The sequence below is a fragment of the Papio anubis genome, chromosome 18 (genome assembly GCF_008728515.1).
Source record: "Papio anubis isolate 15944 chromosome 18, Panubis1.0, whole genome shotgun sequence".
NCBI classification, from domain to species: Eukaryota; Metazoa; Chordata; class Mammalia; order Primates; family Cercopithecidae; genus Papio; species Papio anubis.
The window spans coordinates 31,771,372-31,797,456 of record NC_044993.1 but is presented as its reverse complement, the minus strand read 5'-3'; the positions used below and the strand labels follow the sequence as shown (position 1 = coordinate 31,797,456).

At 47.6% G+C, this 26,085-nt stretch overlaps 2 protein-coding genes across 4 annotated transcripts in view; one reads left to right on the top strand and one right to left on the bottom strand.

Moving 5' to 3' along the window:
* The window catches only part of ZNF319 (zinc finger protein 319), a 6,030-nt gene extending 5,713 nt beyond the window's left edge, over positions 1-317 (bottom strand). The window contains exon 1 of the mRNA XM_009196548.4: positions 35-317. The gene's annotated coding sequence lies outside the window, so the exon portion shown is untranslated. The remainder of the gene's footprint in view (positions 1-34) is intronic.
* The window catches only part of USB1 (U6 snRNA biogenesis phosphodiesterase 1), a 26,859-nt gene extending 774 nt beyond the window's left edge, over positions 1-26,085 (top strand). For 2 of the 3 annotated variants that reach the window (XM_003916963.4, XM_009196547.3), the window contains exons 2-7: positions 2,080-2,246; positions 13,905-14,088; positions 18,103-18,156; positions 21,774-21,879; positions 23,720-23,803; positions 24,853-26,085. In XM_003916963.4, coding sequence (XP_003917012.1) covers positions 2,135-2,246; positions 13,905-14,088; positions 18,103-18,156; positions 21,774-21,879; positions 23,720-23,803; positions 24,853-24,957 — 645 coding nt within the window. In that variant the 5' untranslated portion in view covers positions 2,080-2,134 and the 3' untranslated portion in view covers positions 24,958-26,085. Of the gene's footprint in view, positions 1-680; positions 1,197-2,079; positions 2,247-13,904; positions 14,089-18,102; positions 18,157-21,773; positions 21,880-23,719; positions 23,804-24,852 lie in introns of those variants that run through there. The other variant, XM_003916961.3, reaches the window with a different exon arrangement.

Sequence of the window (26,085 nt, the reverse complement as noted above, 5' to 3'; positions counted from 1 at the left end):
CCCCAGATGCGGCCCCGGGCGCCCCGCCGCTCACCTGCTCCAGGCCGCCTGCAGGGCAGGCGCGGGGCGAGCGGCGACCAGCTGCTCTCTCGGCCGCCCCTTTATTCCGGCTCCATCCGCGGCGGCGCGGCCTACGCGCGCTGCCAATCCCCGGCCTCGCGTAGCGGCGGCGGCCGGACCGGGGGCGGGGGACGGGCTAGCGGCGGCCGGAACGGAGGAAGCGACGCGCGCTGCCGGAGTAGCGGGGCCGGGGCGAGGAGCGCTGGGAGGGCGGGCGGACGGACCGATGGCCTTGCGGAGACGGGCGGACGGGCGGGCGGCGCGGGGGCCAGGGAGGCGGGGCCGGGGGAGGAGCGGCATCCCGGGCGGCGGCGGCGAATGCGGGAGGAGCGGGCGGCGCGGAGCGAGGCCGCCCCCTGCCGGGGACCCCGCGGCCGGGCCAGGTCGGACAAGCCGGGTGCTCCGGACGGTTCTCGAGTCGACAGGCCTGGGCGCCTGGGCTAACCGTGGAAGGGAGCTCTGCTTCCGGCCACCCCACTCAGGCTTAAGGGAGGGGGCTCCCGGTGACCGCCCTCGGCCCGGCTCTGCGCAGGAGAGGAGAGGCCTCCTAGAGCCTCTGGTCTTACACTATTGACCCGCCCCTAACTGCTCAACTTGGCTCTTACGGGCTCCGACTTTGGGCTGGTTTGATCCAGGACCTCTGATCCTGGCCGGGCTTGGGGCAGGCGGAGGTCTACCGCTGGGTCTAGTGCGCTGACCCGGGACCGTCGTGTCTGGGATGTCTGGTCCCAGGTAGCTGCAGAAAGAGCAGCGGGCAGAAAGGTGAGGGCCCTGAGCGATCTGTGAAATGGGTACACAAAGGCTAGCGGGTGCCGGGAGGCTGCAGGTGGCCAGAGCCGCGTGCTCAGCCTGCAGGCAGCGTGGAGTCGGTGGGCTGAATCTTGGTCCCTGTCCTGCCGGGTTCCGCCCCTCCCGACCCCGCCCCGAGGCGGTGCCAGCCCAGGCCCCGCCCCTGGGAGGGCGCTTCCGGCACAGCGGAACTCCGGGTGCCGGGTGAGGCTGCTCGTGGACCTGCTCTGTGGTCTTGGATGAGGCCCCATGAGCGCGGCGCCCCTGGTGGGCTACAGCAGCAGCGGCTCCGAGGATGAGTCCGAGGACGGGAGGCAGACCAGGCCGGGGAACGGGAGCCACCGTCGGTGAGGAGTGAGGAAGTCTCTCCGGAGGGCGCGCGCATTCACCCTGGACCCAGACGGGACCCGAGTGTCTGGGGGTGGAGTGGGAAGGGAGGGTGCGGGGCGGCTCCGGGAAAGGACAAGGGGACGCAGGGAGAAAGGGGGATCCAGAAGGTACCCCCAGACAAAGCCCCAGAGTGGCCCCACCTGGCTAGGGCCAAGTTGGGAGGCCAGACCTGCGTTCCGGTCCAGCCTCCGCGCTGGCCCACTCTACCGCCCGGCACACATCCCTGTACCATCTTAGGTCCGTTTCCTGATTTGAACACAATTGCGATAGTAATACTTGCTAAAGTGTAGGGAGAGCCTTTTCATTCATCCAGTAAATATTCACTGAGCACCCACTCCGTGCCAGGCTGGGGTCTGGGAATTCAGCGGTGAACAAAACCATCGGCCTCTCTTACTTCCTGGGGCTTAGGTTCTTAAATGCTAGGCCTTATCTTTGCAGAGTGCTTTACAAGCCGTAGCTCAGTTGATCTCGCAATTGCTCTATCAGATAGACATATACCTTCAGATGAGGCATTTGAGGCCCAGAAAGGGGACATAACTTGCCCAAGATCACAGAGCTAGAAAGTGCCACTCCAGCCTGTCCAGCTTGGGAATGTGACCCCTGAACCACATTGCTGTATGCCCTGTTGTTTCCCATGGGGACCTCGTGCCCCAGAGTTGGAGACCCCAATGAGACAATACTGGAGAAACAATTTTGCTATCTAGAAGCTGCTTCCAGCACCAGGCTGGAAACACACCCTCAGAGCCACCATATATAAGGGGTTACAACTTTTGTGGTATGTACAAAGGTAGAGAATGCTGAGAGGATAAATGTGGCCATTTTTCTTTTTTTCTTTTGCAGTGGCCAGAGCCCCCTTCCCAGGCAGAGATTTCCAGTACCTGACAGTGTGCTGAACATGTTCCCGGGCACCGAGGAGGGGCCTGAAGATGACAGCACAAAACACGGGGGACGGGTGCGCACCTTCCCCCACGAGCGGGGCAACTGGGCCACCCACGTCTATGTACCATGTGAGTGATGTGTAAAAGGAAAGTGGCCAAGACCCATAGACCCATAAGTGCCTCATGAAGGGTAGAATCTGGCCCCAACTAGGAAGAAACCAGAAACCTCTAACACTGGTTGTGGGAAAGTCATTGACTTAGCAGAGAAAGAGCAGGTTTCAAGAATTGGGGATTTTTCTGTCATCTTGGTTTTGAATTCATAGCCTGAAATATGTATTACCTCTGGGTATAATATTCTCCCAGTTCATGAGGAGGTGACCAAAGGAGAATCTGGAGCAGGGTGTCAAGGTCATGCCAGGGCACAGCAGGCACTGTATTTCTGAGAGGGCCCTGGATACGCTGGGTGTGCAAGGTTCAAATCCCCCCCTAGCTCTGATCAGCAGGTGGCAGGCAGAAAATGCCCAGGCTTCAGAGTCAGACCTCACTCCGCTGCCCACTACTCTGGGTGCCCTTTATAAGATACTAGACTTCTCAGAGCTTCCGTTTCTTCATATCTAAAATGGGGGTAGCGCTGGCTAGACCAGGAAACTCACGCCCATAATCCCAGCACTTTGAGAGGCGGAGGCAGGCAGATTACTTGAGCCCAGGCATTTGAGACCAGCCTGGGCAACATGGGGAAACCCTGTCTCTACCAAAAATACAAAAAAATTAGCCAGGCGTGGTGGCACACGCCTGTGGTCCCCACTACTTGGGAGGCTGAGGTGGGAGGATTGCTTGACCCTGGGAGTTAGAGATTGTGGGGTACCAAGATCGCTCCACTGCACTCCAGCCTGAGTGACAGAGTGAGACTCCATCTCAAATAAAATAAAATTAAAATAAATAAATAGATAAAATGGGAGAGTAGTAATACCAGTCTTCTAAGACTATCATGAAGATTAAATCAGATAATCTATGTCAAGTTCTTAGCAAAGTACACAGAGTAAGTTTAGGTCTTGAAACCTCCATTTCCCCATCTGCCCAAGGAGGATGACATGATTCTCTATGCTGCCTATCCACCAGGGGATTTGGGCAAATTGAGTAGGATACTGGGTGTGAGAAGACTCTGGCTTTTTTTTTTTTTTTTTTTGAGACGGAATTTCGCTCTTGTCACCCAGCTGGAGTGCAATGGCACGATCTCGGCTCACTGCAATCTCCACCTCCCGGGTTCAAGCGATTCTCCTGCCTCAACCTCCCGAATAACTGGGAGTACAGGTGCCCGCCACCACCCCTGGCTAATTTTTGTATTTTTAGTAGAGACGGTGTTTAACCATGTTGGCCAGGCTAGTCTCGAGCTGCTGACCTCAGGTGATCCACCTGCTTTGGCCTCCCAGAGTGGTGGGATTACAGGCGTGAGCCACCATGCCCGGCTGAGAAGACATGCAGCTGCAGTCACATATTTGGTAAATAGACAAATAATATGTGAACATACAAGGGTGGTCATTGTGGTGTTCTTTGTGAAAAATTGGAATCATGCTAAATGTCTATCAATAGTAGACTGATTAGAGAAATGCTAATCTATTCTGATTAATAGATTACTATGGAGCTCTAATAATGAACTTGACCTCTCTATACTGAGGGGAAAGATGTCCAACATGTAATGTTATATGTAGAAACTAGTTCCAGAACTGTTTAAATGGTATACTCTCTGTTTTTTTTTTAAAAACAAATAAGATATATAAATTAGTATATGCATATGGAAATAGGCACCAAAGTTTAACAGTAGTTATCTCTAGGGTAGTTGGTGTTGAAAGGTGGGGTATATGCCACTAGGGGAGAGGTCAAGATGATCCCACACTTTAGGGTGTAGGAGAAAATCATTAGAACTTTTAAATGTATTTCTTTTTATCTCATCTCTTTGTATTTCTGTTTTTGAGAGTGCACATTTTATAACACATAATTTTACAGAGTAGCACACACTTGTAATTCATAAATATATATTTATTAGAGTATACATGCAAACTTGTTTTACTAATGGGCTATGTGATCACAGTAGTTTGGAGACCATTGCTTTAGGTGACAATTTCAGGGGCTCCTGCTTTTTCCTTTGCATTTTTTAAAACATTTTTTGTCTTAATAGACTTTGTTTGTTTGTTTGAGACAGAGTCTTGCTCTGTCACCCAGACTGGAGTGCAGTGGCACAATCTCGGCTAACTGCTACCTCTGCCTCCTAGGTTCAAGCGATTCTCTTGCCTCAGCCTCCTGAGTAGCTGGGACTATAGGCATGCACCACCATGCCCAGCTAATTTTTTGTATTTTAGTGGAGATGGGGTTTCACCATGTTGCCCAGGCTGGTCTCAAACTCCTGAGCTCAGCCCATCCACCCACCTCAGCCTCCCAAAATGCTAGGATTACAGGCATCAGCCACGGTGCCCAGCCTAGACTTTATTTTTTAAAGCAGTTTTAGATTCACAGCAAAATTGAGCAGAAGGTACAGAGATTTCCTGTAATCCCAGCACTTTGGGAGGCCGAGGCGGGCGGATCACAAGGTCAGGAGATCGAGACCATGGTGAAACCCCGTCTCTACTAAAAATAGAAAAAATTAGCCGGGCGCAGTGGCGGGCGCCTGTAGTCCCAGCTACTCGGGAGGCTGAGGCAGGAGAATGGCGTGAACCCGGGAGGCGGAGCTTGCAGTGAGCGGAGATTGCGCCACTGCACTCCAGCCTGGGCGACAGAGCAAGACTCCGTCTCAAAAAAAAAAAAAAAAAAAAAAAAAGAAGGTACAGAGATTTCCTCTATACCCTGTACCCCCACACAGGTGTAGTCTCTCTTTTTATCAATACCCCCCACCAGATTGGTACATTTGTCACAATTGATGAACCTACATTGATGCACCTTAGTCACCTAAAGTCCGTAGTTTACATTAGGAATGTACTGCTGGATTTTGTAATAAGAGTATGTATAGTTTTATAAGAAACCACTAAACTGTCCTCCACAGTGGTTGTACCGTTTTGCTTCCCATCAGCAATGAATAAAAGTACCTGTTGCTCCGCATCCTCGTCAGCATTTGGTATTGGCAGTGTTCTGGAGTTTAGCCATTCTAATAGGTGTGTAGTAATATGTCACTGTTGTCTGTTAATTTGCATTTCCCTGATGACATATGATCCAGATCATCTTTTCATATGCTTTTTGCCATCTCTGTATCTTCCTCAGTGAGGTGTCTGTTAAGGTCTTTTGCCCACTTTTTAATCATTTTTGCTTATTAATACTGAGTTTTAAGAGTTCTTTATATTTGCGATAATAGTCCTTTATCAGATATGTCGTTTGCAAATACATTTTTTTCCCAGCCCGTAGCTTGCCTTTTCATTCTCTTGACGTTGTCTTTCACAGAGCAGAAGTTTTTAAGTTTAATGAAGTCCAGCTTATCGATTATTTCTTTCACGGATCTTGCCTTTGGTGTCATATCTAAAAAGTTATCACCAAACCCAAGATCATCTACATTTTTCTCCTATGTTATCTTTCAGGAATCTTACAGTTTTGCATTTTACATTTAGTTCTGTGATCCATTTTGAGTTAATTTTTGTGAAAGGTGGAAGGTCTGTGTCTAGATTCCTTTTCTTATATATGGATATCCAGTTATTCCAGCACCACTGGTTGAAAAGACTATCTTTTTCATATTGTATTGTTTTTGCTCCTTTGCCAAAGATCAGTTGACTGTATTGATGTGGGTCTATTTCTGGGTTCTCAATTCTGTTCCATTCATCTATTTGTTCACCAATACCACACTGTTTTGATTGCTGTAACTTTACATAGTAAGTCTCAAAGTTGGGTAGTTTCTGTCCTCCGAGTTTGTTCTTCTCCTTCAGTAGTGTGTTGACTATTCTGGGCTTTTTTTGTGTGTGGGCAAGGAGGGGGGTTCTTTTTTTAGAGAGAGGGTCTCACTATATTGCCCAAGCTGGTCTTGAATTCCTGGGCTCAAGCAATCCTCTGGCCTCAGCCTCCCAAAGTGCTTGGATTACAGGGATGAGCCACAGCACTTGGCCTATTTTGGGTTTTTGCCTCTCCATGTACACCTTAAAATCTGTTTGTCAGTATCACCAAATAATTTGCTGGGATTTTGATTGGGATTGCATTGAATCTGTAGATCAAGTTGGGAAGAACTGACATCTTTACAATATTGAATCTTTCTATCTATAAACATGGAATATCTCTCCACTTATTTAGTTCTTCTTTGATTTCTTTCATCAGAGTTTTATAGTTTTCCTCATATAGATCTTATACTTATTTTGTTAGATTTATACTTAAGTATTTCATTTTGTGGGGGTGCTAAGGTAAACCCTGTATCTTTTATTTCAAATCCTACTTGTTCGTTGCTGGTGTATAGGAAAGCAAATATACAGAAATTTACTTTTGTATAGGAAAGCAAATATACAGAAATTCACTTTTGTATGTTAACTTTGTACACTGCAACCTTGCTATATAATTTATTACTTCCAGAAGATTTTTTTTTTTTTTGTCAATTCTTTTGGATTTTCTCCATAGACAATCATGTCATCTATAAAGAAAAACACGCTGGGCATGGTGGCTCACACCTGTAATCCCAGCACTTTGGGAGGTCAAGGCAGACAGACAACCTGAGGTTGGGAGTTCAAGACCAGCCTGACCAACATGGAGAAACCCCGTTTCTACTAAAAATACAAAATTAGCCAGCCATGGTGGTGCATGCCTGTAATCCCAGCTACTCAGGAGGCTGAGACAGAAGAAAGGCGGTGGTTGCGGTGAGCTGAGATTGCACCATTGTACTCCAGCCTGGACAACAAGAGTGAAACTTCGTCTCAAAAAAAAAAAAAAAAAAAAGGAAAAACAGGCCGGACGTGGTGGCTCACACCTGTAATCCCAGCACTTTGGGAGGCCAAGGCAGGTGGATTGCAAGGTCAGGAGTTCAAGATCAGCCCAGCCAACATGGCAAAACCCCGTCTCTACTAAAAATACAAAAATTAGCTGAGTGTGGTGGTGCATGCCTATAATCCCAGCTACTCAGGAGGCTGAAGCAGGAGAATTGCTTGAACCCAGGAGGTGGAGGTTGCAGTGAGCCGAGATTACGTCACTGCACTCCATCCTGGGCGACAAAGCAAGACTCCGTCTTGGGGAGGGGGGAAAAAAAAAAGTCTTATTTCTTCTTTGCCTATCTGTATACCTTTTATTTCCTTTTATTGTCTTATTGCATTAGCTAGGACTTCCAGTATGAGTTGAAAAGCCATAGTGGGAGGAGGCATCTTTACCTTGTTCCTGATCTTAGTGGGAAAGCTTTGGAGTTTCCCATCAGATAGCTATAGGTATTTTTAGACATTCTCTATCAAGTTGACAAAGTTCCTCTCTATTCCTAGATTTTTGGGAGTTTTTATCTTGAGTGGGCATTGGATTTTGTCAAATACTTTTTCTGTATCTATTGATAGGATTGTGTGATTTTTCTCCTTTAGCCTGTTGATTGGATGGATTACATTAATTGATTTTTGAATGTTGAGCCTGCTTTGAATACCTGGGATAAATCCCATTTAGTTGTGGAGCATTATTCTTTTTATAGGTTGTTGTATTCAATTTGCCAATATTTTCTTGAGAATCTTACATCTCTGTCCATGAGAGATATGGGTCTGTAGTTTTCTTGTAATGTCTTTTTCTGGTTTTGGTATGAGGGTAAAGCTGGCCTCATGGAATAAGTCAGGAAGTATTCTCTCTGCTTTTGTCTTCTGAAAGACTGTAGATAATTGTTTGAATTTTTTCCTTAAATGTTCGGTGGGATTCTCTAGTAAACCAAACCCATCTGGGCCTGGAAGGTATTTTTTTTCCAGAGACACAGTCTCACTCTGTTGCCGAGGATGGAGTGCACTGGCATGATCTCGGCTCGCTGCAAACTCTGCCTCCCAGGTTCAAGCTATTCTTCTGCCTCAGCCTCCTGAGTAGCTGGGATTACAGGCACCTACCACCACGCCTGGCTAATTTTTGTACTTTTAGTAAAGATGTGTTTCACCATGTTGGCCAGGCTGTTCTCAAACTCCTGACCTCAGGTGATCCACCTGCCTCGGCCTCCCAAAGTGCTGGGATGACAGGTGTGAGCCGCAGAGCCCAGCCAGAAGGTAATTAATTATTTATTCAGGCTGGGTGCGGTGGCTCATGCCTGTCATCCCAGCACTTCTGGAGGCTGAGGCGGGTGGATCGCCTGAGCTCAGGAGTTTGAGACCAGCCTGGGCAACATGGTGAAACCATGTCTTTACTAAAAAAATACAAAAAAATTAGCCAGGTGTGGTGGCAGGTGCCTGTAAACCCAGCTACTTGGGAGACTGAGGCAGGAGAATTGCTTGAACCCGGGAGGCAGAGGTTGCAGTGAGCCAAAATTGTACCACTGTACTCCATCCTGGGCAAAAGAGCGAGACTCTGCCTCAAAAAAAATATATATATATATATATATGTGTGTGTGTGTGTGTGTGTATTCGATTTGTTTAATAGATTTAGGCCTATTTAGATTATTTCTTCTTTTGTGAGTTTTTGCAGATTGGGTCTTTCAAGGAATTGTTCCAGTTCATCTAGGTTATCAAATTTGTGGACATAAAGTTATTCATGCTATTATTTGATTATCCTTTTATTATTCATGGGATCTGTAATGATGTCCCATCTTTCATTACTGATTTTAGTAATTTGTGTGCCCTCTCTATTTTTCTCAGCCTGGCTAGAAACTTGTCAATTTACTAATCTTTTCAAACAACCAGCTTTTGGTTTTATTGATTTTCTTTATTGATTTCTTATCTTCAATTTTATTGATTTCTTCTCTAATTTTAATTATTTCTTTACTTCTGCTTACTTTGGATTAAATTTGCTGTTCTTTTTCTACTTTCCTAAGATGAAACTTGGATGATTGACTTTAGACTTTCTCTCTTTTTTTTTTTTTTTTTTTTGTGAGGGAGCCTCGCTCTATCGCCCAGGCTGGAGTGCAGTGGTGCAATCTCTGCTCACTGCAACCTCCGCCTCCCAGGTTCAAGCGGTTCTCCTGTCTCAGCCTCCCGAGTAGCTGGGACTATAGGCACGCACCACCATGCCCAGCTAATTTTTGTATTTTTAGTAGAGATGGAGTTTCACCATATTGGTCAGGCTGGTCTCGAACTCCTGACCTCTGGCAATCCACCTGCCTTGGCCTCCCAAAGTGCTGGGATCACAGGCGTGAGCCACCATGCCCAGTCCAGATCTTCTTTTCTAATATATGCATTTGATGCTATAAATATTCTTCTAAGCACCTTTTACTGCATTCCACAAGTTTTGATAAGTTATGTTTTCATTTTTATTTTGTTCAAAATATTTATAAAGTTTTCTGGAGATTTCTTCTTTGATCCATGTGTTATTTAGAAGTGTGTTGTTTAACCTCCAAGTATTTGGAGATTTTCCAGCTGCATTTCTGTTACAGATTTTTAGTCTAATTTCATTGTGGCCTGAGATCAGACGTTGTATGGTTTCTAGTCTTTTATATTTAAAGGGTTCTGATGCATACTATTTTTCTTCAGATTGTATTTTTGCCCTCTAGTATGTCTTATAATTTTTCCTCGATAGCTGGACAGGAAGTACTATGTGAAAGGAACTGGTAAACAGGCCTGTATGAATGTGGTGGTGAGGTGCTGGGGGACAAGAATCATTTTGTACTCCTGTGACTGGGTCTCAATCTTTTGGTGAGCCGGTTCCTCTGGACTGGGAACTTCCCACATGCTTCTCAGAATTTTCCCCCTGTAGGTGGGACAGGATGGCCAGAAGGTGCTGCAGTTTGATATTTCACATCCCCCAGGTCAGTTATGAGTCTGATAAAACGCTTTCAGGTTAGGCTGTAATTAAATAAGTTTCTCCGGAGGGCAGACCTTGTTAAGAAAAACTGGATGCTCCCGGCTGGGCGCCGTAGCTCAGGCTTGTAATCCCAGCACTTTGGGAGGCTGAGGCAGGCAGATCATTTGAGGTCAGGAGTTGGAGACCAGCCTGACCAACATGGTGAAACCCTGTCTCTACTACAAATACAAAAAAATTAGCTGGGCATGGTGGTACATGCCTGTAGTCCCAGCTCCTTGGGAGGCTGAGGCGGGAGAATCGCTTGAACCCGGGAGGCAGAGGTTGCAGTGAGCAGAGATCGTGCCACTGCACTCCAGCCTGGGCAACAGAGTGAGACTCCGTCTCAAAGAAAAAAAAAGAAGTAGGGGAGAAAAACAGGATGCTCCTATATGTTTCCAAATGGTTGCCTTCCCCCTTCCCCAGCCAGAAGCACAGGATATTTTTTCCAGTATTCACTGCAATAACCTGGTAGACCTCTAGGAGGTAAACCTCACAAAAATGCGGGTGCCCCCACCGACAGAGTTCCCCTGGTGTTTTTAACTCAGATTTGTACATACTGAGTCTCCAGCAGGTTGTCGATTACAGCTCAGGTTTCCCTACCCTGCTGCTGGTTCCTGCAGAGCCTTCAGCTTGTTGTAGGTTTCTGCTCTGGTAATTTGTGAGTCTCTGTATTTGCCTGTTGGTCTCTCTGATTTTGGGGGCAGCAGTTTGCCCTATGACCTCACGTCTCTTATGCAGTTAAGAATAGTTGTTGCTTTTTCAGTTTGTTCAGCGTTTTGCTTGTTGTTAGGATGAGGTGGCGACTTCTAAGCATCTTACATGCTGGACCGGAGAAACTGGAAGTCTCCTGCTTATTGCTTATTAATTTCAATTTTTTGCTATGAGCGTGTGTTATTTCTATTACCAGAAACACCTATTTTTTAAAGAAAAAATAACAAAACTTTAAATTTTTTTATTTTTAATTTTTTGGGTACATTGTAGGTGTATGTATGTATGGAGTACATGAGCTATTTTGGTACAGGTATGCAATGTGTAATTATCCCATCAGGGTAAATGGATCACCATCACCTCAAGGATTCATCATTTCTTTGTGTTATGAACATTCCAGTTATACTCCCTTATTCTAAAATGTACAAAAAATGATTGCTGAGTGTAGTCACCTGTTGTGCTATCAAATACTAGATCTTATTTATTGTATTTAACTATATTTTTGTACCCATCAGCCATCCTCATTCTTCACCCTACCTGCCCCACCCCCACTATCCTTCCCAGCCTCTGGTAACCATCCTTCTGCTGTCTCCGTGTGTTCAATTGTTTTAATTTTTAGCTTCCACAGATGAGTGAGAACATGGAAAATTTGTCTTTCTGTGCCTGTCTTATTTCATGTAACATCATGTCCTCCAGTTCCCATCCGTATTGTTGCAGATGACAGGATCTCATTCTTTTTTTGTGGCTGAACAGTACTCCATGTTGTATATGTGCCACATTTTCTTTATCCATTGTCTCTTGATGGACACTTAGGTTAATTCCAAATCCTGCCTATTGTGAATAGTGCTGCAATACACATGGGAGTGCAGATACCTCTTCGAGATACTGATTTCCTTTCTTTTGGGTACAAACCCAGCAGTGGAATTTCTGGGTCATATGGTATTTCTATTTTGTTTTTTGAGGAACCTCCATACTGTTCTCTATAATGGCTGTACTAATTTACATTCCCACCAACAGTGTTTCTCTACATCCTCACCAGCATTTATTATTGCCTGTCTTGAATAAAAGCCGTTTTAACTAAGGTGAGATGATAGCTAGTTATAGTTTTAATTTGCATGCCTCTGATGATCAATGATATTGAACACATTTTCATATGCCTGTTTGCCATTTATATGTCTTCTTTTGAGAGATTATCTATTCAGATATTTTGCCCATTTTTAAATTGGATTATTAGATTTTTTTTCCTATAGAGTTGTTTGAGCTCCTTATATATTCTGGTTATTAATCTCTTATCAGATGGATAGTTTGCCAGTATTTTCTCCCATTCTGTGGGTTGTCTCTTCACTTTGTTGTTTCCTTTGCTGTTCAGAAGCTTTTTAACTTGATATGATCCCTTGTGTCCATTTTTGCTTTGGTTGCCTGTGCTTGTGGGGAATTACTTAAGAAATCTTTGCCCAGACTAATGTCCTGGAGAGTTTCTCCAATGTGTAGTAGTTTCATAGTTTGAGGTCTTAGATTTAAGTCTCTAATCCATTTTGATTTGATTTTTGTATATGGCGAAAGATAGAGGCCTAATTTCATTCTTCTGCATGTGGATATCCAGTTTTCCCTTTTATTGAAGAAACTATCTTTTTCCAGTGTATATTCTTGGCACCTTTGTTGAAAATGAGTTCAGAGTAGATGTATGGATTTATTTCTGGGTTCTTTATTCTGTTATATTGGTCTGTGTGTCTGTTTTTAGGCCAGTACCAGGCTGTTTTGGTTACTATAGCTCTGTAGTATAATCTGAGGTAATGTGATTCCTCCAGTTTTGTTCTTTTTGCTCAGGATGGCTTTGACTATTCTGGGGTCTTTTGTGGTTTTATATAAATTTTTAGATTATTTTTTCTATTTCTGTGAAGAATGTCATGGGTATTTTGATAGAGATTATATTGAATGTGTAGATGGCTTTAGAGAGTATGGACATTTTAACACTATTGATTATTCCAATCCATGAACATGGAATATCATTTCATTTCTTTGTATCCTCTTCAATTTCTTGTGTCAGTGTTTTATAGTTTTCATTGTAGAGATCTTTCACTTCTTGTTAAGTTTATTCCTAGGTATTTTATTTTATTTGTAGCTATTGCAATTGGGATTGCTTTCTTGATTTCTTTTTCAGATTGTTCATTGTTGGCATGTAGATATGCTACTGATTTTTGTATGCTGATTTTGTATCCTGCAACTTTATTAAATTTATCAGTTCTAATAGTTTTTTGGTGGAGTCTTTAGGCTTTTCCAAATATAAGATCAGGCCAGGCACAGTAGCTCACGCCTGTAATCCCAGCACTTTGGGAGGCCAAGGTGGGCAGATCACTTGATGTCAGGAGTTCAAGACCACCAGCCTGGCCAACATGGTGAAAACATATCTGTACTAAAAATAGAAAAACTAGCCAGACGTGGTGGCACACACTTGTAGTCCCAGCTACTCAGGAGGCTGAGGCAGGAGAATTGCTTGAACCTGGGAGGCAGACGTTGCAGTGAGCTGAGATCAAGCCACTGCACTCCAGCCTGGGCAACAGAGTAAGACTCTCAAAAAAACAAAAACAAGCAAAAAAGACAAATAGATCATATCATCCTCAAGCAGGATAATTTTACTTATTCCTTTCCAATTTGAATGCCTTTTGTTTCTTTCACTTGTCTGATTGTTCTAGCTGGGACTTCCCAGAAATGCCTATTAAAATACTATTAGAAGTGGCTCATGCCTGTAATCCCAGCATTTTGGGAGGCTGAGGCAGGTGGATCACCTGAAGTCTGGAGTTCGAGTCCAGCCTGGCCAACATGGTGAAACCCCGTCTCTACTGAAAATATAAAAACTAGCTGGGTGTGGTGGTGGGCACCTGTAATCCCAGCTACTCGGGAGGCTGAGGCAGGAGAATTGCTTGAACTTAGGAGACGGAGTTTGCAGTGAGCCAACATGGCGTCGCTGTACTCCAACCTCTGCGACAGAGTGAGACTCCGTCTAAAAAAATAAATAAAATAAAATAAAATTATATTAGAAGACATAGACATAGACTGCTGTCCAAGTAATTTTCTCCCCAAACGCAGAGTAATAAGGACCTCCGTCTGCCTTCTGGGCTTCTTCATTCAGCCATGGCACCTTGGCTGAGAGAACGGTCCGCCCTCTTTACTCTTCTCCTCCAGATGAAGCCAAGGAGGAGTTCCTGGATCTGCTTGATGTGTTGCTCCCCCATGCCCAGACATATGTCCCCCGCCTGGTAAGGATGGAAGCGTTCCACCTCAGCCTGTCCCAGAGTGTGGTTCTGCGCCACCACTGGATCCTCCCCTTTGTGCAGGCTCTGAAAGCCCGCATGGCCTCCTTCCAGAGGTGAGTACTTCCCTCTGCCGCTCCGCTCCCTCCCCTCCACGGCTTCTCCTCCTCTCCTGAGCTACTGCGGGCATTACCCCAGCAGGCAGGCCAGACCTAAAGATAGAACACGGCCCCTCTCCTGGGGCTGCCTGCTCTACTTCTTGTCCTGCATGACCTTGGGCATGCCGTGGAAGCTCTTGACACCCCGATGCCTTATCTGCTCTGTAGGAAAAGCCAGCTGTTTTTCTGTAAGCCCTCGCTCAGTATTTCCAGCACTTCTGTGACCAGATGTGTGGAGTTTTTTTCCGTACCAGCAAATTATCCAACTCTACAGACACCCACTGGGTGTCCTATAATCGAACTCAATTCTGACACTAATAACCCAGGGTTAGTGCAGACTTCATAGGCTAAGGGCTCAGTCCCACAAGACTGCGCTCCATGTCAGACACCATCTGCAGTGTTGAGCTCTCAGGTTACCCACAACATCTGTCTGGATTTCACTACAAATCAGAGATTCTATGGACCCCCTCCTCAGGTTTGATCATTTGCTAGAATGGCTCACAGAATTCAGACAAACAGTCCACTTACTAGGTTGCCAGTTTATTACAACGGATGTATTAAAGGATACACATGAACAGCCACATGAAGAGAGAGGTAGGGTGAGGTCTGGAAGGGTCCCGAGCATGGGAGCTTCTGACCCTGTGGAGTTGGGGGTGAGCCACCCTTCCAGGACATGGGTGCCTTCTTATTCACCAAGGGAAGCTCCTCAAACCCTGTAGTTCCAAATTTTTACAGAGGCTTCATCATGTCGGCATGATGGATTATTAACTCAGTCTCTAGCTTCCCTCCCATCCCAGGAGGATAGGGGGTGGGGCTGAAAGTTTCCAGCTTCTCATCATGCCTTGCTCTTTCTGTGATCGGCCCCCATCCAGGAGGCCACTGAGAGTTGCCTCATCAGAACCAAAGATGCTCCTGTCACCCAGGAAATTCCAAAAGATTTAGGAGTTCTGTGTCAGGAGCCAGGGTCACAGACCAGCTAATAGAACAAAAGATGCTCCTAGCACCCCCACTGCTTAGGAAATGACATAGGTTTTAGGATCTCTGTGTCAGGAACTGGAGGCTGAGACCAACACATACGTTATCATTTCACAATAATAGGTCAAACAGGTCATGGTAGTGGTGGGGGCTACCTCACTGGGGGCTTGTGGGGGTGAAAGGAGATCATGGGTGCCCTCAGCACACCACTTGGGCGAAGGCTTAGTACCAGACCCCACTTCTGATTTTGTCTGCCAACCTGGGGCTTTTTTTCCCCCTTACCTATTGCGTTATTTTGTAACTCTTTTCCTACCAGCAATGCATCTCCTGCTAGACTGGTCCAGATCAAAATCCTGCTCTTTCACTGAGGCTCTGCCGGTCGGCATCTCCTGCAGAATCCCTCCATCCAGAGATCAGTCGGTCCTGTGGTTGTTTACCCCTCGTGGTCATTTCACTCACCCTTATATGCAGTCATTCCTGTGTCCATCTTCCCTCCTGGAAGCCACGTTCCTCCAGGCCAGGACTGTGGCCTCTCTCTCAATTACCCCACAGCTTTTCCCTAGTGCTCTGCTCACAGAGACATCAAATAGATGCTTGTGGAGTCATGAGGCGGGAATGAGGGAACCCAGAGAATATCTTTCTGGATCCTCTACTGTTGGTACTAGAAGGAGCCTAAGAAGCCACCCAGCTGGTGGTTTTCTGACCCTGCCTTTATCAGCAGAGCCTTTTTTCAAATGAGGTGTTGCACAAAAGCCTGGTGTGTGGCTGTGTAAAACAGAAATAAACAGTCTTCTAGCCAAAGCCCTACTCCCACAGTTCAGGGGACCATAGGCCCAGGAATTCCATAGGATGTCACTGCCCAGCTGGGAAACTGCTCAGTTAGTTGAACCCCTTCTGAAGGCCAGAGGAGGACAGGATTTGTCCCAATCCGGTCACTTGGCCGGGGAATCAGGACTCAAACTTATCTCTCAACGTAGTCCAGCCCTCTCCCTCTTTGGATTGTCATTATCAAATTGATTGAGCCGTATGTATATTATCAGGACTGTCTTAACCACAGGTACCAGAAACCCAACCCAAAGTGGCTTAAACCAAAGAGAAATTTATAGGCTGGTATAACTAAAAGATTCAGAGGTAGCACTGGCTCATGCATGAATGGACCGGGGTAACAAGCTATCACATGGCACCTGACTGTCACCATCTCAGCTCTGTCCCCTTCCTTTGTCACAATGATAAAGCCACCGCATCTCCGGGCTGATGGTGTACCAGCCTGGAAAGACAACCTCCCTCTCTGATTAGCTTCAGCACAAGTCACAGAAATGACTGCCTGGTCTGACCCGGCTCCTGTGCGCTTTCTTTGGGAGTAAGGAGTTAACAGGCCCTTCCCCCTTGCACACAGAGTGCTTCCCTTATCCTGCAGAAGCAGCTTCCCTGGATGAAGGAGGAGAGCTAGTGCTGATGACTGGCACACTGCACCTGCGCTGGGAAGACGCGTGAACTGCGCCCCTGCAGGGACGCCACGGCCTAGGCTCCCCTGCATACAGTGGTTCCTTAACTGGGCACAAGTCCCGTGCTGGGACTTCTGAAAATTCTGCCTAAAGTCCATTGCAAGAAATTCTGATCCCTGTGGGATGTATATGTGGCTGGTTCCCTTGCTCACTGGGAGACTAGAAAACAGCACCTGGACCGGACCCCTGGGCTGGTTCCCTCTGAGGAAAGGATCTGTCACTGCTCTGTGTCACGAGTGAAGCCTGGCCAGGTGTGGTCTCTTCAACTTTGATCATCTGGTTGAGCCTAAGGTGACCAAGAGTGGGCGGTGCACCCCTGATTCTGTTGCTGTGACTGAGGAGATGCTAAGCTCTGCTTGGCCAGGCCTGGGCAGCCTGCCTCTGGAGTAGGGATGGAGAGCCATCTTGCAACAGGAGGTTACCAGGAGAAGGGGTGTTGGTTGGGCACAGACATCCAATGTCCACTCCAGGATGTTTGGGAGACACCTTGAGAACTCTTCCTAAAAGCTGCACTTAATTGAGCTCCTGGTGGTTCTGTGATCCCTTACATTTTCCCCAGAGGCGGAGAGTTGGCTGAATGACTTTTGCCCTTGGGCAGATTGTGAGACTCTCCCTAGCATGCTGGTATATTATGTTCCCTCAGATGGGGGTGAGCCCCTTGGCCTGGGGGCTGTAAAATGATCTGTTTCTGTGACGGGACTTTCTATGGTGAGATTGCTAGTGTCTCAGAGAACAAAGGACAGAACCAGTCCAAGTCAAAGCACTTACCTGGCTGAGCCTGACTCTTTCTGTGTTATTGATCTGAGGGGTGGGTGGGTGGGGGCATCTGTCTCGATTTCACACCAACAGAGACCTACTTCCCCTCACTAAAGGGTCGTAGGTGACAACAAGGACTCTGGAAACAGGCAGACTGACTGTGCAAATCCTGGCTCACCAAATTCAGCTTCACCATGCCTCCGTTTCTTTGTCTGTAAAATGGGCATAATTGTAGGCCTGCTCACAGAGTTGTGTGAGGATTCGAGAAACGGATGTGTGCAAAGGCTTGAGCTCAGCCCTGACACATGAAGAAATGTTCTTGTGATTGCTTAGATGAAATCGGAGTTGTCTATTTTTTAAAAAAACTGCAAGAAATGAATCAGCTGTTAATTGGTCCATTATCACCTACTTGATAAATAAGGCTTTCTCAGTTCCCATCAGTAAAGTTGAGATAGTCTCAAATTGTTTATCGAAATGAACTGCTATTAACAAAGTAAAATTTTTACTAGCACCTGGATGATGTTGTATGTTACTCGGGCTGGGTGATTTCAACGTCTTGTCCAGCTCTAATGTTTTAGGATTCAGTATACTACCTGCATAATGGGGTGATAATATTAAGTGCAAAATGAGTTAACTATATTTTCAAAGTGCTGTTTGGTTTTTTTTTTTAACATAAGCTATTTTTTCTGCTTTTTCTCTTATGATTTTTCCTGAAATATGGTCTTCTACCTTTCAGATTCTTCTTTACTGCCAACCAGGTAAAGATTTACACCAATCAAGAGAAAACCAGGTGCGTCTTCCCAACCCCCAGTCACTACTAGAGGAAGATTCTTTGGTGCAAAAATTGAGTGCTTTGTTTCTGGACTTATTTGTCCCGTTTTTTGTTTGCTTTTAACCAACTCAATGACTACAAAGGCAGCTATCCCCAAATCTGAACCTTTCATTAAGAAAAATAATTGGGAGATCCCAGGTGCAGTAGCACATGCCTGTAATTCCAGCACTTTGGGAGGCTGAAGCAGGTGCATAGCTTGAGCTCAGGAGTTCCAGACCAGCCTGGGCAACATGGCCAAACCCTGTCTCTATGAAAAATACAAAAATTAGCTGAGTGTGGTGGTGTGTGCCTGTAGTTTCAGCTACTTGGGAGGCTGAGATGGGAGGATCGCTTGAGCCCTGGAGGTCAAGGCCACAGTGAGCCACGATTGCACCACTGCACTCCAGCCTGGGCAACAGAGTGAGACCCTGTCTCAAAAAAATAAATAAAAAGGCCAGGTGCGGTGGCTTACGCTTGTAATCCCAGCACTTTGAGAGGCCAAGGTGGGCAGATTACCTGAGGTCAGGAGTTCAAGACCAGCCTGCCCGACATGGCGAAACCCCATCTCTACTAAAAATACAAAAAATTAGCTGGGTGTGGTGGCAGGCGCCTGCAATCCCAGCTACTGGGGAGGCTGAGGCAGGAGAATCACTTGAACCCTAGAGGAGGAGGTTGCAGTGAGCCAAGATCATGCCACTGCACTCTATCCTGGGCGACAAGAGCGAAACTCTGTCTCAAAAATAAATAAATAAATAAATAAATAAATAAATAAATAATGACTGGGGGAGTATGTGGGGGGTGTTGCACAGAGATTGAGAGAAGCATCTTGGTTTAGTGAAAACCTGTGAAAGTCAGAAAACCTGTTTCTGCCCAGCTCCATCCCAGTTGTGGTGTTTGGTCCATGTCTTCATCTCTGTGACCTTTCGTTTTCACACTGGCACACACCTCCCAACATCCATTGTTGGGCAGTTGTAAGGCTCAAGTGAGCCCCAAGGCCTTTGAAAAGTTAAAAGTATTGACGTGTTAGATGAACATAAGAAGAAATGATTATCCTGCCTTCAAAGCGAGCCTCCCTGTCTGACACACTCACTGGGCCACCTTTTCTGAGCACTTCTGAAAGGGGCCTCATTTATTCGTTCACTTATTCCATGCTGCACAAGTTTGTTAAGCACCCACTTGTGCCAGGCATTTGCTGTATGCTAAGGATTCATCAGTGAAGAGGTAGACACAGCCCCTGCTCTTTTCAATCTCATATTCGGAGGGGAGACAGATAATAAGTAATGAGAGTGTTTGTTAGTAACTGTGGTGTGATATGATGGTTAGGAGTGGGTAGTCCAGGAGGGTACCAGGGAAGTGGCCAGGGAGATGGCATTTCATGGTGACCTGAGAATGAGAAGCCAGTCTTGGGAAGAGCTGTTGCAAGAGCTTCAAGCAGAGGACATAGCAAACTAAGTGACTCCGAGGCAGGGAAGATTTCAGCGTGTTTGAGGGGGCCAGTGAGGCCAACCCCAGAGAGCACGTGGGAGAATGATAGGAGATGAGATGGGCAGGGTTAGCCCATCCAGGGGCTGCAATGTCAAGTAAGGAGTTTGAATTTTCAGTATAATGGGAGCCATTGGAGGGATGTGAACAGAGGAGAGGCATGATCTGATGTGTATCTGGGGATGTCAGTCTGGCTAGATGGTGTGTCTGTGGCCATGGAGTCTGGGGGCAAGATAGAAGGGAGCAAGAGTGAATGCAGGGGGCCGGGCGCGGTGGCTCAAGCCTGTAATCCCAGCACTTTGGGAGGCCGAGACGGGTGGATCACGAGGTCAGGAGATCGAGACCATCCTGGCTAACACGGTGAAACCCCGTCTCTACTAAGAAATACAAAAAAGTAGCCGGGCGAGGTGGCGGGCGCCTGTAGTCCCAGCTACTCGGGAGGCTGAGGCCGGAGAATGGCGTGAACCCAGGAGGCGGAGCTTGCAGTGAGCTGAGATCCGGCCACTGCACTCTAGCCTGGGCGACAGAGCGAGACTCCGTCTCAAAAAAAAAAAAAAAAAGAGTGAATGCAGGGAAACCAGAGAGGAGCCAAGTGTCATTGTCCAGGTGAGGGACCATTGGTGGCCTAGATTAGGGTGATGGCCATGGAAGACCAAGAGGTGGACACACTGGAGATACACTGAGGCAGAAGCAACCAAATTACCAATGGGTTGATGAACATTGATTCCTGGGTTTGAGGCTGGAACAACTGGCCCCGTTTTCTGTGATAGGAGACACTGGTGGGATGAAAATCAAAAGTTCTGCTTTGTACCTGTTTGTTTGTACCTGTTAGGTTTTGCTGCCTATTGAACCCCTAGGTGGAAATGTCACATACACAACTGGGTGTTCAGGAGAGGGACCAGCTGGAGATAGAAATATTGGCCAGTGTGGGAAGCGGGGCTGGGTGAGAACAGCCTCCTGGAGATTGCAAATGGAGGAGATCCAGTGATCTTCACCATGGGGAGGCTGGAGAGGAGAGAGGATGGCAGAGGACACTGAACCGGGAGACAGGAGGCAGGCTTAAACCAGGACTGCATGGCAGGTGGTGTCTTGGGAGCCAAGAGAGAAAAGGGTTTCAAGGAGGGAAGAGTCCACTGTGTGAGATACTGATGAGCAGGTACGAGGCAGACAGCAAAGTGTCCCTTTGATTTGGTAACGTGGAGGTTGTTGGCAACTTTGACAAGAGCACTTCCAGCAAAGTGGGTTGAAGATGGGAGGTGAGAAAGAGATAGTGATGGTGGACAAAATGTCTTTTTGAGAAGTTTTACTGAGAATGGGATGGGGACTGGCTGAAGCCGTGGGTTCACGGTAGAGTTTCGTTTGTTTGTTTGTTTGTTTGTTTGTTTGTTTTGAGACGGAGTCTCGCTCCGTCGCCCAGGCTGGAGTGCAGTGGCGCGATCTGGGCTCACTGCAAGCTCCGCCTCCTGGGTTCACGCCATTCTCCTGCCTCAGCCTCCCGAGTAGCTGGGACTACAGGCGCCCGCCACCTCGCCCGGCTAGTTTTTTGTATTATTTTTAGTAGAGACGGGGTTTCACTGTGTTAGCCAAGAAGGTCTCGATCTCCTGACCTCGTGATCCGCCCATCTCGGCCTCCCAAAGTGCTGGGATTACAGGCTTGAGCCACAGCGCCCGGCCTGGGGTCAAGACGAGAGAAAGCATGTGTGAGTGCTTGTGGGAGGTGTGGCAGATGCCAGGAAGCAAAGTCCTTGAAAAGAGGCCTCCTTGAGGACAGGAGTCATTTGCAATTGGAACGGTGATGGAGAATGGAGAATGGAGATGCAGAAGCTTCTGGGTTTGTGTCTTGGCAGTGGTGGGTGAAGGCATTCCTGGAAGGGTTACTAGATCCAGGAGAGGGAGGAGAGCTGTGTGGGTGAGAACTGGGAAAGGAAGGTTTACAGAGAATCTGGGGACTGAGAGAGTTGGCTCATGGAGCAGGAAAGCGAGTGTACCAGGGAGACAGGGTGAGACCCACGGCCCAGGTCTGTTGGCTTTCTGCCTGGCTTCTCCTCGGCTGCGCAGATGGCTGGTGTTCTCAGAGGCTGCATCTCATGCCTGTGTTGTCTTCCTCTCCCCAGGACCTTTATTGGGCTCGAGGTCACTTCAGGGCACGCCCAGTTCCTGGACCTAGTTTCAGAGGTGGACAGAGTCATGGAGGAATTCGACCTCACCACTTTCTACCAGGTAATGAATGGGGCTGCTGCTGCTCCATTGACCCATTTCTAATGAGAATAAAACTGTCTTTAAAGAGGCCCTCATAAGAGGCAAACTGAAGACCCTTCAGAACCTCCCGTGTCAGTGCTCTGAATGCCAGCCTTCTGAGGATGCACACCTCGGGAGTGAAGGCTTTGAGCTGTAGTCAGATGCAGCCCACCCAAAGTCCAACATTTCTTAGAAATCTTGCTTTAGGCCGGGCGCGGTGGCTCACGCCTGTAATTCCAGCACTTTGGGAGGCCGAGGCGGGCGGATCACAAGGTCAGGAGATCGAGACCACGGTGAAACCCCGTCTCTACTAAAAATACAAAAAATTAGCCGGGCGCGGTTGTGGGCGCCTGTAGTCCCAGCTACTCGGGAGGCTGAGGCAGGAGAATGGCGGGAACCCGGGAGGCGGACCTTGCAGTGAGCTGAGATCGCGCCATTGCACTCCAGCCTGGGCGACAGAGCGAGACTCCGTCTCAAAAAAAAAAAAAAAAAAAAGAAATCTTGCTTTATATCATAAATACACCCGAGATTTGTACCTTCTGCTCCATAATGTTCACATGTTGTTTTCACATTTTTTAAGTAGATGTCCCTAATAATTTTTGGTCAAATTGACCCTCAGAGAAGAGTTGTAGCTTCACACACCTTCCTGCACCTTGCCCAGGCCCTCCAACGGCACCTGGGCTCTAAGTCGACTATCAGGGCTTTGAAGGGCCATTTGTTTTATTTGATGTATGTTTTTAAACCGTGCTGAGGGAGATAAGTATGAATTTGAATGGTGACAATTATTGTTGCTTCAAAACTTGAGACTTTGGGGATTTTGTTCATGTCATCTGAAAAGTATGGTGTATACTGGAATGTCCTAGATCAGAACAGAGGGTGGATTTTCTTTCACGTCACAGATGTAATGACTCTCTATGATACTTCAAGGAAAGCTTCTGTGAATAGGACTGTCTTAGCTCAGGCTGTCATAACAAAATACCATAGACTGGGTGGCCTAAATAACAGAAATTTATTTTTGCACAGTTCTGGAGGCTAGAAGTCCAAGATCAAGGTGACAGTGTGGTTGATGTCTTTTTTTTTTTTTTTTTTTTTTTTGAGACAGAGTCTCACTCTGTCACCCATGCTGGAGTGCAGTGGTGCATTCTCAGCTCCCTGCAACCTCCGCCTGCCATGTTCAAGCAATTCTGCCTCAATCACCCGAGCAGCTGGGACTACATGTGTGCAACACCACCCCAGCTAATTTTTGTATTTTTAGTAGAGACGGGGCTTCACCGTGTTGGCCAGGCTGGTCTCAAACTCCTGATCCGCCTGCCTTGGCCTCTCAAAGTGCTAGGATTACAGGCGTGAGCCACTTCACCCGGCCAAGTGTGGTCGGTTTCTGGTGAGGGTTCTTCCTGGCTTATAGATGGCTGCCTTCTAGCCATGTCCTCACATGGTGGGGCAGGGGTCGGGGGCTGCAGGGAGAGAGCAGTGCCCAAGCTCTCTGTGATTAAAGGGCACTAATCATGAGGGTCCTGCCCTCATGACCTCATCTAACCCTAATTACCCCTCAAAGGCCCCATCTTTACATACTATCACATTGGGGGTTAGGGCTACATGAATTTGGGGGAGGGGACATGATTCAGTCCATAGCAAGGACCAGTCCTATGCTATTTTGTCCATCTGTGGAGGGTGCTTGGGATCAACACTGAGGATCTTGTCTCCCACTGGGCAGGCCAGGGATCCAGCAGGGACGTCACGACAGCTCTGTCACAGACCTGCTGTGATGGCAGGGCCTGCCAAGGTGTCCAGGTGACCGCCTGCCTCTCATTTCCCTCCCCAGGACCCTTCTTTCCACCTCAGCCTGGCCTGGTGCGTGGGTGATGCACGTCTCCAGCTGGAGGGGCAGTGCCTGCAGGAACTACAGGTGAATTTCCGGGGCGGGAACACAGAGCGCGCTGAACTCCAGAAATGACGGGACAGATGCTGGAGAGGAGGAGGATGAGGCACCCAAACCCGAATCCCTGGGAAACAAATGACATGGCAGGAGACCCCAACACCTTCCCTTGCAACTCAAGGTGTGGCCCCTGGACCGGCCGCTTCAGCGTCACCTGAAGCTTATTAGCAATACAGATCTTTACCCCCCCGAACCCCCGACCTAAGAAATCAGAATTACATTTTAACAGATCTCTAGGGATTTGTGTGCACATTACAGTTTCGGAAGCACTGCCCTAGAACCCTGATCTGCGAGGAGGCTGCAGGCTTCCCCTGAAGTCCTAGCCACTTGCCCAGGGGTCAGAGGCTTGGGCCTGGCACTGGAAATGGGTGAAATGTACCAGGTGTAAGGAACATCCAGCCCCCAGAGTCTATCAAATTTTGATAAGTAGCTGAAAGATTCCACTTTCCCATGTGCGTTCTTGGAGGAGAACCAGCAGGTTACATGAAGTGGTAAGTGGTGGCTGATACTCCAGCCCCGGCTGGGGAGACAGTAGGGAGTATGGCCATGCAGGAAGGTTGGCCTAGAGTTGCCAACACTGCTGCTTCATAAGAGAAGCCAGAAACCTAGGTTTTTACATGTAATCTTGTCAGTTTTCAAATGTCAGCAACTAATTTGGATGTTTAAAAAACATTTTGCAAGCCAAACCAAACATGTGCAGGCTGGACGCAGCTGTGCTCCCTCATTAAGGAGCCGCCTTGCTGTTGGCCTGATGTTGCTGGAGGTGGCAAAGAGACCTGTGTCCCAGGCCTGGTTTTATTGGTTTCTGTAATCCAGGGCTCTGAGCATCTGTGTCCTCATCTGTAAAGTTGGGATGATGGGACCAACCTCAGATATTACAGAAGTGATCAGACAAGATCAATAATGCAGAGCCTAGAACCTGCAGCCTCTGAAGTTGGGTGAGCTGGTTTTGTTTGCAGTGCCCTCTGGGTCCCAGATGCCCCTTAATGTGACTGTCCTCCCCTGGCTGCTGTTTTAAGGCAATCGTGGATGGGTTTGAAGATGCTGAGGTGCTGCTGCGCGTGTACATCGAGCAAGTCCGCTGCAAGTCTGGGAACAAGTTCTTCTCGATGCCTTTGAAGTGAGCACCAGAGGCCTTCCTCCTCCAGGGCCCTCTGCAGACCAGGCTGAGATGGAGGAACCTGCTAAAATCAATGGAGATGCTTCTAGCCTCCCAGTAGGAGGTCCCAGCCATGCCTTCAGCCTGGCAGAAAGTGTAGCCACTCCTCATCCTCCGAGTGCTCGCTCTCGCTCTCTCTCCCGCTCTCTCTCTCTCTCTCTCCCCCCCTCCCTCCCTCCCTCCCCCTCTTTCTCTTTCTCTTCCCCTCCGTCTTCCTCTCCTCTCTCTCTCCTTTCTTTCTCTCCTCTCTGGGCTGTTGCGGGTTGCAGGTTGGGTGCGACTGTGTTGTGGTCCTTCCCAGAAACTGCCAGTAGAGGGCAGCCTGGGCATCCTAATTCTTAATCTGGTTGTTAAGCAAAGAAAATACTGGGGTCAGTGGTGAGCCCACCCACACTCGCCAGAATCTCCACTGTAGTCCCCCTAACAAACAGCCCTTCACTCCCTCTCCCACTTCAGCAATTTGTATTTTGATGCCATTGGCCTCAGATCAGAGTGTTTTAAATCATCACGCCCTAGCTTATCCCTGGCCAAGCCAGGACACGGGGTGCTTCAGTGGGTCTGTCACCCTCTCTCCTTGAAGCATGTCGCTTTTATTTATTTACTTTTACTCTCACCCTGCTCCTGTGCCAGCAGGGGCTACTTCAAGGCCAAGGTCCAGGATGAGAACTTGTGACCCAGCCTCAGTTTTCTCCACTTCTTTCTCCCTCTTTCTCCCGCTCACCCTAGCAAGGTGCCTGGGGAGACTTGAACAGATGTTTCATTTTGGCCTGGCCAGTGGCTGAAAGCCAGGCCTCCAATGCACTGTGACCTCTGGCTTCCCCAGCAGCTTTCCCAGAGAGGCAGAGGGGCCTTCCACAGCCCGGGTTCTGCTGCTGCCTCCTGCCTGCTGCAGCTGCAGCATTCTGAGGGGCAATGTGGAGGAAGGGCCAGGGATGCATGGGATTTTAACTTTTTCATCAAACCTTCCGCGTGGCAAGGAGTCAGGCAGTCCTCTTCAGGTGTCTTCTGGATTTCTGGTGATGGATAGAGAAATCTTTTTATGTTACAGTTTTAAATTATGTTCAACAAATAAAAAATTGCATTTCTTATTTTA